This window comes from Myotis yumanensis, unplaced genomic scaffold (assembly GCF_028538775.1).
Source record: "Myotis yumanensis isolate MYYU_CA2020_CCGP unplaced genomic scaffold, mMyoYum1.0.hap1 SCAF_4, whole genome shotgun sequence".
NCBI classification, from domain to species: domain Eukaryota; kingdom Metazoa; phylum Chordata; class Mammalia; order Chiroptera; family Vespertilionidae; genus Myotis; species Myotis yumanensis.
Window position 1 is genome coordinate 37,973,473 of NW_027223755.1, and position 15,591 is coordinate 37,989,063.

The following is a 15,591-nucleotide window of genomic DNA, read 5'->3' on the forward strand; positions in this document are numbered from 1 at the left end:
AAAATAAGAAAACTATCATTTGTTAATAAATTTATAGTGAAAATAATGAAATAGACTCCTAATGAGCTCTAGGAATCATTAGTGTTTTTAGAGTTATAACATTTACCTTACCACTTACTTACCTATTTTGATAACCTTGGTTTATTAATTAATGGAAAAGCCAGCAGATGTTTGACATTTACTTTTATTTTTAAAAAATATATTTATTGATTTCAGAGAGGAAGGAAGAGGGAGAGACAGACAGAAACATCAGTGATAAGAGAGAATCATTGATTGGCTGCCTTCTGCACGCCCCCTACTGGGGATCGAGCCCACAACCCAGGCATGTGCCCTTGACCAGAATTGAACCAGGGACCCACTGACCAAATCGACTAGGGCTGACATTTACTTTTAGTACTCACACATTTTATTTCTGAATTAATTATGTATAGTATTTGTTTGATGATTGCAACATTGCATGAAATCCTTTAGTACTTAATGTTTCATTTTATATATATTCCCTTAAAACATTTTTAATTCGCTTAACTCATTGATTCTATTCTATAATGATCACTATGAACCAATTTTGAACTTTAGTCAGTACTTACCTGGAATTAGAAAAGGACTTGTAAAGAGGACACAAAATTCTTATGCCATATAAGAAATGATTGATAAATTTGATTGTGTAGAAATAAAAAAACTTAAAAAATTAGAAAAAATACATCATAGGATTTGAATAACTAAAGATAAATTGACAGAATGTATTTGCAAGACATGTAACAAGGGGCTAATTACTTTCCATTGTAAAGTTTTTATACAAATCCATATAAAAGGTAGGCAAGGACCCAGTAGGAAAAGGGCATTAAATAAAAACAGGCAGTTTTCATAAGAAGAAATAAAAATGGTGAGTAAACATAAGAAATGTTCAAAATAGTAGCCTCATTCTGATGCAAATTAGAATGAAATTACTGTGTTCACTATCATTTGGCCAAAATAGGAATGCATTGGTGGTATCTCCCCAAATAAGAAATACATGTTCTTTTGACCTTGCAATTCTACTGCTAGGGATTTACTGTTATCACTATGTTGACAAACTTATATGTGATTAATCAAGATATGCATAAAAAGAGGGGGATGTGCCCTAGCCAGTTGTGCTCAGTGGATAGAGCGTCGGACTGGGGACTGAAAGGGTCCCTGGTTCGATTCCAGTCAAGGGCACATGCCTGGGTTGCGGGCTCGATCCCCAGTAGGGGGTGTGCAAGAGGCAACCGGTTAATGATGTTTGATCATTGATGTTTCTATCTCTCTCTCCCTCTCCCTTCCTCTCTGAAATTAATAAAAAAAAATATATTTTAAAAAAAGAGGGGGAGAGATAGAGGTAGAGATCATTGTTTATATTAGAAAAAAGTGGAAACAAACATCTGTCAAGATGGAACTGGTTAAATATATTATTAAACATTCACTTGATGAAGTAACATGTTATAGTTGCCTTGCTCTGTGTCTGCTGACATGGAAAGAGCTTACTACATAAATAAAAGCAAGTATGAACTTTTAAGTAATTGCTGTTTTAAAAATATGAATGTGTGGGTACAGAAGTCCCTCCCATCCATGATTTTGCTTTTTTGCGGTTTGAGTTATGCAGTCAGTTGCCATCAGAAAATAATGGAAAATTCCAGAAATAAACAATTCGTAAGTTTTAAATTGTGTGCCATTTGGAGTAATATGATGAAATCTCATGCTGTCCTGCTCCTTCCCACTTGGGATTTGAATCATCCCTTTGTCCAGCATATCTACGTTGTACACACTGTTCATCCTTTAGTCTTGGTTGTTATCAGTTTGTAGCTGTCTTTTTATCAGTTTGACTGTCATAGTATCACTGTGCTTGTGTTCAACTAATCCTTATTTTACTTAGTAATGCCACATTCACATAACTTTTCTTGCAGTATATTTTTATAATTGTTATATCTTATTATTAATCTCTTACTTTGCCTAATATATAAATTAAACTTTATCATAGTTGTGTATGTATAGGAAAAAATGTGTACATAGTATATGGTACTATCTATGGTTTCAGGCACCCACTGGGGGTCTTGGGATGTACCCCCTAAGTTTTTATTTTTTGGGGGGGGGGCTAGTGTATATGTGTTCTCTTTATAAAAGAGAATGAGTTACAAGACAACTTAATTGCGATTTTCTTTGGGGAGAAGGGTTACAGTGGTGCTGAGCAGGGAAAGGAGGCTTTCTTTTTTGTTGTTTTCTATTTACAGCTAGTCTTACTAATTAGTAAAAATATTAGTAGGCTACCTTGGAAGGGAAATTGTTTATTTTCTTTTTGGTTTAATGTCTATATAATTTAAAAAATTATTTTGAGGTCCTGTGTATTTTGAAAGTTTACCAAGGAAGTGTGACTTGCTTTTATTTTGGTTTTGTCCAATTCCCCCATTTCAGACAGAGAGATTGAGAAACATTCCATTGACTTGTGAGCTCTATCCAAATATATATAAATGTATTTTTTTTAATGTTTTTATTGATTTTTAGAGTGAGAGGAAAGGAGAGAGGTAGAGAGATAGAAACATCGATGAGAGATCCTGCATGCCCCATTGGGGATTGACTCCACAGCCCCGGGCATGTGCCTTGACCAGGAATTGAACCAGTGACCTCTTGGTTCATGGGTTGACACTCTACCACTGAGGCACACCAGCCAGGCCCAATATATATTTTTAAATCACTACCACTATCAACAATCCACCAAAACTACCTTTAAGATTAGTGAGGGAAATAAATTGCTCTTTTCTTCTTCATACTGCTTTTGACTTAGTGCTTTGCCTAAGCATTGTTGGGCCCTAATAGAGAAATTACGGTTGAATGGACCAAGGTGCAGACAAGGAAAGTGTTAGGTTGTTGTTTTTTTGTAATGTATTGGGGTGCAAAACATAGAGGTTTTAAATGTACAACTCAAAAATAAAAATCATCTGCAAATCCCAGATAGAAGAACCTCTGGGAAATTAAAATATCTGGTATGTTTTTAGGGTACTTGGGATTAGGAATAAAGTATTTTGTGAAAAATATTTATTTTGTTTTCTAATGAATCTACATTTGGCCACGTTTATTTTTAAAGTATTTTTAACTGTTATTTGCATATTAGCAAGCAATAAGTAGAAATAAATAAAGTGCTCTATTTTTAGGGTCATAACTACATCACTGGTCATATTTTTATCTATGTAATCTGCTCTTTACCCGATATTAGATTTTTTACTTCTAGAGTTTAATCTAGCCTGTTAACTCACTACTGGCTACATCAGAGTGTTTATTCTGCTTTTAGTTCTCCTTGATCTTGTGCTATGCCTGACTCAGATTAGCAATCCTTTATATTCCTCTTGCTGAGGTTTTAGCAAGTGGTTGGAGAAAGAATGGCAAACTTTACCAATAGAAGGATGTTGGCTGCCCAATAATATCTGATATCCTGGCATTTCTTGACAGTATTTTTTTTTTCCATTTTAAAAACTTTTATTTTGAAATAGCTTCTAATTTACAAAAAAAATGCAAGACTAAAATAGTACAAAGAACACTTGTATATCTTTAACTTTTTACTAATTTGTTTTAACATTTGCATTCTCCCCAAGTATGTACATGTTTATGAATGTGAATATATTTTTCTGAAAGTAGAAATGTTCTCTTACCTAATTACAAGAGCATACTCACTCCCTTCTGTATTCCTTCCACTCCATTGCTCTGCCTTGTAGATGACCAACTTTGTGTTTTGATTTATCCTTCCAGTGATTTTTAAAAAAAAATAAAGATTAGCTGATAGGCATGTTTTTTATTTTTCCTTTTTCTTACTTAGAAGATATTATACTATATATTCTTTTGTACTTTTTTTTTTAATCCTCACCCAAGGTGTGAGGATATTTTTTCCATTGATTTTTAGAGAGTGGAAGGGGTGGGGGGAGAGAAACATCAATTGACCTGAGGGCAGGAGTGGGTGGGGTGGGGGTGAAGAGGGGGAGAAGGATGGGACCTGCAACCCACATATGTGCCCTTGACTGGAATCTAACCTGCGGCCCTCCAGTGCTCAGTCTGACACTCTGACCACTGAGCAACCATTGCCAGGGCTCTCTTTCTAAATAGCTGTATAGTACTGTTTTGTGTATGTACCACAGTTTATTCAACTGTGCTTTCCAGTAATATTTGAGTTATAATCTTGATGAATAATTTTGTTGCATATGTATTTTTAAATAGTTGGGGGTGTATCTTTGGGGAAAATTCCTTGAAGTGGAATTCCTGGGTGGAAGATTAAGCACATAAGTATTTTTGTTAGATATTATTAAATTTTTCTTTATAGAGGTTGCAATACAGTAAGTACTCCATGTTGTTGATAGGTTCTGCGACCTTAAGTGAAACTATATAACTAAATCAATTTCACCATAGGATAATTGATATAAACAAGAGTTAAGTTCCCATGGCATCTAGTCATTGTTAAAACAAAATGACCTTATTCAAGGACCTGCAGTATTTTGTATTTATAACAGTGAAGTATAAGAGTACATTTCCCCCACAGCTTTGCCAACGGTTTTGAAATTCAAAATTCAAGCTTTTGAATTTTTGCCAGTCTCATAAGAGAATAGTATTTTAGTGTAGCTTTACTTTTCTTGATAGTCTTTTCTATTTTTTTGTTCTCTATTTTTCCATTAACTTAAGCTGTCAGTCCTCTGATTTAATCATTTCCCTTCCCCAGACACAGTCATGTGCTTTTATTTTCTTACTTTGAAAATTTGGGTGAATATTGTTTGTCTACAGAACTGCTAGCATTTCTACCTGAACACCTGTTCGATTCCTTTCAGTGTTTCTCCTGTTTCATTTTGCAATGCTTTTCTATTTTAGACATCTGAAGCATGGAGTGTGATTTGAAACTAATTAAAAAGACATAATTTCCCCAGAGTGTTAGAATTTTGTTAACCTATTGACATTTGATATATGATACAGCACCTCAGTAATAGTTAAGACTATTTTGCTAATCATATATAATAAAAGCCTAATATGCAAATTGTCCTCTTGACTGGGAGTTTGACCCGGGCACGGGGCCTGCGGCAGCAGGGGGAAGGGAGGCCCCCCTGGCTGGCGGCGACAGGCAGCCAGGGCAAGGGAGGCACCCTGGCCGGCAGCCAGCAGCCTCTAGGGACCCTACCTGTGCATGAATTTTGTGCACTGGGCCTCTAATAATATTTTTAGTATTATTAGTATTTTAGTATTATTAGTCTCTAATAATATTTTTGTAGTTGGAGCCATCATTACAGAGTTTTCTTTTTCTTCTTTCCATAGAACATTCCTGATGTAGATGAAGAAGGCTATAGTATAAAACCAGAAGCAAATCAGAATGATATCCTTTTAACATCTGGATATTTTTAATGGCATATAAGTAGACAGTCAAAATAATCTACTTAATAAACAGTCTTCAGATTTTTAATTATAATAAAATGACTCCATATTCTTCATTTGACATGTTTTTATTAACAAAAGTTAGTTGTTATATTTCTGTTAAAGTCTATCTTATCTCAAAGGTTTTTGTTACTTTTTTAAATATGTAAACAACTGGTTCTGCATTAAGACAATTTAAAAACTAATTTTTTTAACTGATATTCACATACCAAAGAGAACCATTTCTACTCATCTAGTGATTCTGATTCTGAAGATGAAGAACCAAAGAAGTATCGGATAGAAATTAAACCTATGCATCCAAATAACTCACATCATACAATGGCTTCCTTGGATGAATTAAAAGTATCTATAGGAAATATAACGCTCTCTCCAGCAATATCTGTAAGTAAGAAAATGAGCAAGTTTATACTTAAATAGAAGTCTTTCTTTTTTAATACCTTGTCTACCTGCATTTGGTTAATTTTAGGAATAATAAAAAGTAAGACATCATTTAGCAGTATCTAAGCACGTTGGATGAGGAAATACTTAATGTATATATTTTTTCTTTTTATTCAGCTTTATTGAGGAATATAGTCTATAATTTTTATACAGTCAAATGAACTGAGTTTGGCTTCCTTTTGAAAGTGTATTACAAAGGAAGCAAAAATCCACTATTTCTGCCATTTGTTTTATTTTATAAATACTGCTGTATGTCTCAGGCAGAATTTTGTGAACTAGCAGTATTAATCTTTTCCTCATCAAATTTTAAAGTTTTTGTCCATGTTTTGTGAACTTTATGTAGAAGGGAATTTTGTAAAAATGAATTTAAAGATTAAACGATCTCTTTGCATTTTTTTGTCTGTCACTGTAACATTTGTTTTCTATACTTTTCGTAGAAGAAAAGGGAAAGAATTTTTTTTAAAAAAAGAATTTTTCGTTATAATGATTAATTTCTCAGTTCTAAGATATCATAACTTAATAGCTTTTGAGGGAGAAAAAAAATATAATACATCTTTCCATTGATGTCTTACTCTAAATTTAAAAATGTTAAACTATGGGGGGGAAGCATGTGTTGTTTTTTTAGTATATTTGTAGTTATTCATAATTGATTTTAATCTGTTCATCTTGATAATAGAGAATAAAAGTTCTCACTATTTCATTTTGTTATTTAATTATATATTTTAAGTAGTCTGTATGCATTCATTTGGATAAAATTTTTTTTTCTCTCATTCACTTTTAGAATTTAATTTTAGAACCTTTTTTCCCAACAAAAAGACAGATTTCTGAAGTGAAGTTTTATTCTACCATCACTAGTGAACATTAAGATTAATGCCAAGGTTAAATTATGATATATATCTGAAGTAGAGAGTGTGAAACCATTCAACATTTTTTAAAATATATTTTTATTGATTTCAGAGAGGAAGGGAGAGGGAGAGAGAGAGATAGAAACATCAATGATGAGAGAGAATCATTGATCAGCTGCCTCCTGCACGCCCCACACTGGGGATCGAGCCTGCAACATAGGCATATGCCCTTGACCAGAATTGAAGCCGGGACCCTTCAGTCTGTAGGCCAACGCTCTATCCACTGAGCCAAACCGGCTAGAGCAACTATTAAAAATTTTTATTCTGTAAGAGCATAACTGATTTAAAATACATATGTAAATAAATCAAATAAAAGCCTAGAGAAATATGTATCAAAATGTTAAGCATCTATCACTGAGTTGTGAGTTCATTGATGGTTTTAATTTACTCCTTTGTGCTCTTCTTTCTTTTATATCTGTTAAAAAACAGTGAGCACATTAATTTCATTCTCAGAAAATAATAATCATAAAGTTTTTAATTATTAATATGGTTTGTGAAAAGAAGATATTGTGAGTATATTTTTTTGCCCAGTTTGCTTATTTAGCCTAAGTATCTCCCTCTACCCCCCAAACAGTGTATGTGTTTTAAATTGTATAGGTTTCAAGTATGCTTCAGAAAAGAATAGACAAATTATTAGAGTTGGAAAATAGGATTTTTAAATTCTAAAATGATTTTTTTTTTCTTTCCATGTACTACTAGAGACACAGCCCAGTAAGTGCAAGATTTTATGTTTTTATCTATTGACTTTAAAAAAAAGCACAGCACCATTGTAATGTTTGAACATTGATTTTCAAAATGTGTTAAATTTTTTAAATTAGCAAGTCATAAGTTGTTTTAGATATTTAGTCTAATATTTAAAAATATTTTATTGAATGATAAAAGTACATGTATTATTTTTTTACTACAAAACAAAAACTACTGAAAGTTTTTCTGTATATCTTTTTATGTAAATACAGTTTACAATTGAGCAGATATACTAAAAACAACTTAAAATTTAGGTTCCCAGAATTAACATTTTACGAAATATTTCATTGCCAAATTAAATTATTTATTTAATGGCACTTGGTTTTTTCGTTTCTGTTTTAGGTGCAGATGAATCGGAATTCATCTAGTAAGTTTGACATTTTAAGTTGGTTATTTCTATTAAAATTTATCAGGCAATTTACTAAGCTTGTAGCCTTATAGCCTTATATATGTAGTTACAGAAATAGTCCTTTCTCATCATGAGCTTTCACAACAAACTAAGAGGATACTTATTTTATAACAGAAGACAATTTATCTCTCTTAGCTTTGAGACATGTCATAAACTTTAATACCTGACTACAATGTAATTTTATATATATATTATTGATTTCAGAGAGGAAGGGAGAGAGATGGAGAGATAGAAACATCAATGATGAGAGAGAATCATTGATTGTCTGACTCCTTGCATGTCCCCTACTGGGGGTGGATTGAGCCCGCAACCAGGGCATGTGCCCTTGGCTGGAATCGAACCTGGGACCCTTTAGTCTTCAGGCCAACACTCTATCCACTAAGCCAAACCAACTAGGGCAATGTTTTTTAGAAATCAGCAAAGCTAGAGAGTAGCTTATGATTAAAAATGTTAAACTGTTTAATTGGTATAACACTCCCTCTTGAGCTGGAAGGCCTTTATGAGTAATCTGTAGTTTTACCTATTTTTAAGTCAGATCACAATTGCAATTTCTATTACATGGTTTTTAGGATAGCACTTTATATTAAAAACATTTTGGGGGTGTTAATACCTTGTGCAGAATCATGCATAAAAATAAGTGTTGTGGGGAAGAGTTTGGGCAGCACAATCAGAAGCTATGCAATTTTGTAAACAATGCTTAATCAGCATCAATCCTAATAAAAATTCTAGCTCAATTAAAAATACCCACTAAATTTATAATAAATACTAAACAAAAAGTAGGATTTTTTTTTTTTTAAAAATGGTGAGTAACTTGATGATAGGGGATTTGAAGAAAATGAGGATAAAAGGAGACTATCGACTTATAAAGATGAAGGCAGTTTGCAAAAAGATGGAGAACAGCAGCACAATAAGCACTTTGAGGCAAAACAAACTCTAAATAGAGCCAAATGGGAGAAGGTGACGTGAATGGCATCATGTACAGTGAGGTGTTCCTCATGGTTTGTTGCAGTTACACATGTCGATACAGTTTGTAATTTTCAGCTATTGCTTAATGATGCAAAACATTGAGGTGCACTGAAGGTTTCTTATGAACCAACATGACTTTTGCATTACTGATGCCTTTCCCCTATGTATTAGTTCCTTATGAAATGATTCATGTTACAAAGGTAGCAAAACTAACTGTCTTATAGAGATTTTTGCTCTAGATTGTTATACAAATTTTAATTTTTAAAAATAGGATGTTTTTCAAGAGTTGGTAACTACTTTTGGCCAGTAAAATAATCACTAATGATATTCTTAGAATTTGAAAAATGCTTTCATGATCCATCAATTAAAATTCTTGAGCGATACTTACATAAGTATTTAACATTTGTTCTAATTTTTAAAGTTGCAGCCCATATTTTTCTTTTCAACGGCCATTTTATTTTAATAAATACGAGAAATCAGTTGATTTGACTTGTCATTTTTTATGAAAGATATTAGAAGAAATAAAGATTTAGCAAAAACTCTAAATCTTATTATTTTAATATTCTTTACAGTAGAAAACTTGTTAAAGGTTTATTTTTTCTTTTTCTAATTGTTTATATTTGTTATTAATTCCAGAATTTTTAAATTGTTTATTGTAATGAGATAATTTTTTATAGGTGAAGAGTTAACAAAATCGAAATCATCTGCTTCATCCAATGAGTAAGTCCCATGTTTAAATTTTTTAAAAAAATCTTTATTTTTTTAGAGCAATTTTAGGTTCACAGCAAAATTGAGTGAAAGGTACAGAGTTTTTGCATATACTCTGCCCCCACATATGCTCAGCTTCCCCCATCAGAGTAGCACATTTGTTATAATAATGAACCTACATTGACACATCATTATTACCCAAAGTCCATGGTTTACACTAAAGTTTACTCTTGGTTATACATCCTGCAAGTTTTGACAAATGGATGATAATAAGTCCACCATTGTAGTAGTAGTCAGAATAGTATGACTGCCCTAAAAGTCCTCTATTTCCTCTACCTTTTTTTTCTTTCCTACCCACTACCTTTAAAGTATCCTTTGTCCTGTTTTCTAGAATTTTATTATCTCTTCAGTTTTAATTCCAGTAGAGTGTTATGAATTACCCTGTTTCCTAAGCTGTCAGATGCCATGTGGAGTTTTTCATTGTTTTAATTATTTCTCATTTGACAGTATTTTTTATAATAATGTAAAAAATCCATTCAACTGTATTTTGCCTTGATGGCTTTATTGCTTCTAAATAATTGATAGTATTCCAAGTTCATACATACCTGTATTTCACCTAGTTATTCTCATGAAAAATTTCTTACTTTTTCCCTTCAATTTTGGCTGTGACCTTGTAAAACAGACTGTATACTACATGAGCTTTTTTTTTTAAAATATATTTTTATTGATTTTTTACAGAGAAGAAGGGAGAGAGATAGAGAGTTAGAAACATCGATGAGAGAGAAACATCGATCAGCTGCCTCCTGCACATCTCCTACTGGGGATGTGCCCACAGCCCAGGTACATGCCCTTGACCGGAATCGAATCCGGGACCTTTCAGTCCGCAGGCCGACGCTCAATCCACTGAGCCAAACCGGTTTCGGCTACATGAGCTTCAAAGTGAGGAAGTGTCTCAAGTTGAAAAAGGAGAGGCTAGAAGGAATGTTGCCAGCTGTTAAAAAGAAAAAATAATTTAAGCCAATGTGGCATGGGTCTTTTTTCACTTCTGTATCTATCAATAAGAATACATTGTTTTAATGTTTTTTGCATGATTAAAAGTAATAAATGTATAGTTTAAAATTATACTTTTCAAGCTAAGCACTAGTTTTATGTTTTTAAACTATGTTTTTAGGAATCATATGCAATTGTAATTCTAGGCTTTATTGTGCAAGATGTAGTGTGTCCATGTAGGTGCATGTTGAGATACAAGATATGTGGCTATAGATCATTGTAACGTTTTTATTATGTAGTGGACATGTTTTCTAAGATTTTAAAAGATATTTAAGAAAATGGCAGTTTGATGCATTAAAATATTGTTTTATGGGGATTACTCTCTTTTTTTACACTTTAAATACATACAATTTTAATGTCAAGTGTACCTCAATAAAGCTGGAAAAAATTTTTTAAAAAGGAGATAGTGGCTACGGTGGGCTGCTTCAAGACTAGAGGCTATCCTATCCTATATATAATAAAAGGCTAATATGCAAATCGACCGAATGGCAGAACAACCAGTCGCTATGATGTGCACTGACCACCAGGGGTAGATGCTCAAAGCTGGAGCTTCCTCCTGGTGGTCAGTGTGCTCCCACAGGGGGGGCACCACTCAGCCAGAAGCCGGGCTCATGGCTGGTGAGCACAGTGGGGAATGGGCCTAAGCTGTCAGTCGGAGATCCCCCGAGGGCTCCCAGACTGCGAGAGGGTGCAGGCTGGGCTGAGGGGACCCCCCATCCCCGAGTGCCTGAATTTCATGCACCAGGCTTCTAGTATTTATATAAAAGTTTGTATTAAAGTAAGGAGCCAGGTGTCGAATCCAGAGAGTAACCAGTACAGTGCATTGATTCCAAGAGGTCAGTGGAAGAAAACTTTGGTTATGCAGCACATAGGTTTTTGAAACTAGAATGTTGATTTCCTTGATGATTTTGTCATTGGCTTGGTTATGTCTCAGAAAGGCAGGTCTGCCCCAGATATTTCACCAGACTGCTTTAGTGTCTCAGGCAGTGGCTTGTCCAAGGAGAAACCCTGCCCTTGCATGATCTGCAGTGATAAGATCTTTGAAGTTTATATCAAGTGTTGGGTTTACTTAATGTACATGAGCAATACTTTTTAAAAAACACTTTCCTCTTTTTCTTTGAAAATAAAGTATGATCTTACAAAATTTCTAATTTCATATCACTTAAGACCTGGCATTGTTGTAGAATTAAGTAGCTGTGTGTCCTTAAGCAGCTTGTTTAGAGACTCCATGCTGCTTTTTTTATTTGTAAAGCTGAAATCATTATATCCATTCTGACAGCCCCTAAGATTGTGAAGAGTATAACAAGGTGTGATTAGTGGGGATTAATCTTCTATCTCTTCCTATTATCTTCACACAATAGATCCTGCTTATAATGGTTAACAAATGGGTTTATTACATTTTCTAGGTTTCTTCACATATTCTAGTGGCAGAACATTCAACTTTTTAATCATATATGTTGAACTATTATAATTCTGCAAAATGATAGTGACTAAATTTTGTATTAATAAAATATTTCTTTATTAAAATCTTTATTTTAAAAATATTATGGTAGGAAAGGAACCAGTGATTTACTTGCTTGGGATCCCCTGTTTGGTGGACTTTCTCTTGATTCATCTTCAGCTTCACTAACTTCATCATCATCAGGTAAATATATATATACATACATATATATTTTAACCTGAGGAATTCAGTAGTTTTTGTAATTGATTTATTCATTATGTATCATTATACTTAATGATCAAAAATGTTTTAACTTGTCCTCAGATCATATTGCCAGATAAAAGTGATTTTATACTGGTTTTGTTAACTTAAAGAGCCTATGGCTTAAACCATAAAAATTTAACATATAAATGGGAAAAAACCTGTTGTTTATTTGTAGGCATCAAATAATCTTATTGCTTATAGATAAAATTCAACTGTATAGATATGCATAAATGTAAACCAGTGCTTTCTTGATGGACATTTACATTAGATCTAATTTTCTAATATTATGAACATTCATGAATATAACAAGTTTTGTGCACATGTCTCATAATATCCTTATAATTTTTCAATATAAGATCTATGAGTTACAAGGTATGCTCATTAATACTTATTGCCAAACTGCTTTCCAGAAAGGTTTAGCAATTCCCACGTCTGAAAGGACTTGATGAGTGCTTTTTAATTGTTTTGGCAAGAATATGTTAAGTTTCTCTTTTCTTCAAAATATAAAATCCCATTTGCCAATACTCAAAGCAGGCATCAAAAAAAGGCATCCTATATAATAAAAGCCTAACTAAGTGTCCGGTCGTCCATTCAACCAATCAAAGCGCAGTATGCTAATGATATGCTAAGGCCGCTCAACCGCTCACCATGGCGTGTACTGACCACTAGGGGACAGTTGACTAGTCGCTATGATGTGCACTGACCACCAGGGGGCAGACGCTCCCCCGGGAGGTTAGCTTGTTGCTGGGGTCTGGCCAATCAGAACAGAACAAGATAGGCTGGACACACCCTGGAGCCCTCCTGCGATTCCTCTCCGGCTGGCCAACCTCCTGCGTCCCTACCCGGCCCCGATCATGCACCAGTGGGGTCCCTCGGCCTGGCTTGTGCCCTCTCGCAATCCGGGACCCCTCGGGGGATGTTGGAGAGCTGGTTTTGGCCAGATCCTGCAGGCCAGGCTGAGGGACCCCCCCCCCCCCCCCCCGTGCACGAATTCATGCACCAGGCCTCTAGTGTTTAATAAAATCACAGCTTGTTCAAAGCAAGGAAATAAAATTTCTCTAAGTTGATCTTCAATCTTCTCTAGGATTTTAGAAATGCCATACATATAGTATTGGGGGTTAAGGGAGTGCTGGAACGGTGGGAAAGAACTTAAATCAATTGAGATTCTGCTATCTCACTCTGCTAGGAGTTACATATGTGTTATTTCACTTCATTAACTGCTGCATGAAGTTTTTATTCCCATTTTATAATATTAGGAACTTCTCTAAGATTATATAACTAGGAAATGATGAAGCATAGATTCAGACTTGGGTCTTACAAATTCTAAAGTCTTCTGCACTCTGGCATTATTAACAAAACAATAAGCCTTGTTGAAACATTTTACTATTGATAATAAAACATCTTACTATTAACAATAAAACAAGCACTAGTATTTAAAATTAGACTGTTTAGAAATGAATATTTATTTAAAAAAACATTTTTGTTGATTTCAGAGAGGGAAAGATAGAAACATCAGTGATGAGAATCATTGATCAGCTGACTCCTGCATGCCCCCTACTGGGGATTGAGCCCACAACTGCATCCAGGCATGTGCCCTGACCGGAACTCTTGGTTCTTGGGTTGATGTTGGCTTAACCTACTGAGCTAGACAGGCCAGGCTAGAAATTAATATTTTAAAATAAATTTTTAGATTGTGTTATTAGGCAACCTGAACCTGAAACAATTTGGAATTTGAAGGGAAAGTGATCTGTACCTAATATTTGTAAAACAGCAAGAGATAGTCAATAGAGAGTTGAACATACTCTGAAGTGTCATTATATCCTTTCTGAATGGGCATTTGTTACTAATTAGTTTTCTAAAAATAACCTTATTAATAGCTTGTATAAGGAAACTAAAATCGTACAGGAAAAACTGAAGTTGTCGTTAGGTCTCTTTTTTGGTTAGTGATAATGTCAGAATGGTGTTTTGTATTTAGAATGAAGAGGGTCCTACGCAGTGTTTTTCAATTTTTTAAATATTCTTTTATAAATTATTTTTTCAAATTTTTAATAAAAATCTTTACATTGGTATCCCAGAGGCTTTAGTTATGTATGTAACTCTGCCCTTTGTTTCTCACAATTTTCTTTAGCAGTCTCTTCATTTTCAAAAAAAGCTCTTTCCTCTTGCTACCTGTCTAAAGAATGTTTTGCCCCTATCACTTTCAATTTCAGATAAAAAGGTATCATTTGATATTTAGTAGCTAGGAAATGATAAAGCACTTAATAACCTTTGATTAGTTTTAAAATTAACTTTGGTATTTTAACCTTCCTATATAGTCTGAAAAATAATGTCACAAATTACTTTGCCCTTCAAAGAATATTAGTGATATTGATAGAGATAATTATTGTTTCACAGTAATTAACAGCACCACCAGAGAGCACATATAAGTTTCCTTTTGCTTCATGGTCACAAAGTCAGTGATTTCCTTTATTGATGAAGTTGTTACAAGTTCATCTCTCCAGTGTAGCTCAGACAGCATTCCAGAGATTGCATTGGAAAGCTGAACATCCCTTTGGGTTTCCTGATGCTTTGGATGAGAGATCTTCCAACACCCGCATCTCTGAGGATCAAAGTGGCCCTTGCCATAATGTCACATGTCCTGAAAATTACTGACAGAAGAAGCTAACAGTGTTGCTGATTTTTCTTTTGCATCTTCATCATTGCTTCTTGAGTCTAGATTAGTATTTTCTTTATTTACGTAAAGAATGGTATGGGAAACATGCCTTGTCTATTCTCTTTAGGCATTATCAGAGGGTAGGTTAGCTGCTATCTGCTGTTACTATCCTTATTTACAGGCCACTTCTTATTTCTTCATATACTGTGTCTAATATGGGTATTTCTTGGAAGTGAGCTTCACCATCAACATCACCACTACTTCTACCAAAAATCCACAATTAAGACTCGTAATCTTGTAAACAATTATAGTAATCTTCTTCAAAGGCTTCTGGAAGCAGTATCTAATTGGCATATGCAGGTAGATTCATTTATAATTAATGATTCATTTATAAACAGTTGTGTTAGTTTTATTGGCTTTCCTCAAACAGCAATTTTTGATTATTTGAAGAAGCTGAACTTAACACTTCTAGGCTTAGTTTTGAGTCAGTCGGAATGCCATTTGGAGAAGCAAATGATTAGTCAATAATGAAGTTTCAGATGTAAATGTCTTTTATGTTAGCCTCTCACACTTTTGAAATAACTTGAGTATTGGCCAG

The 15,591-nt window shown here is 34.0% G+C and overlaps 1 protein-coding gene across 3 annotated transcripts in view; it reads left to right on the forward strand.

Moving 5' to 3' along the window:
- The window catches only part of FCHO2 (FCH and mu domain containing endocytic adaptor 2), a 113,917-nt gene that overhangs the window by 72,202 nt on the left and 26,124 nt on the right, over nucleotides 1–15,591 (forward strand). For 2 of the 3 annotated variants that reach the window (XM_070412165.1, XM_070412166.1), the window contains 6 exons: nucleotides 5,299–5,356; nucleotides 5,621–5,796; nucleotides 7,458–7,469; nucleotides 7,845–7,869; nucleotides 9,555–9,597; nucleotides 12,189–12,280. In XM_070412165.1, coding sequence (XP_070268266.1) covers nucleotides 5,299–5,356; nucleotides 5,621–5,796; nucleotides 7,458–7,469; nucleotides 7,845–7,869; nucleotides 9,555–9,597; nucleotides 12,189–12,280 — 406 coding nt within the window. The remainder of the gene's footprint in view (nucleotides 1–5,298; nucleotides 5,357–5,620; nucleotides 5,797–7,457; nucleotides 7,470–7,844; nucleotides 7,870–9,554; nucleotides 9,598–12,188; nucleotides 12,281–15,591) is intronic. The other variant, XM_070412164.1, reaches the window with a different exon arrangement.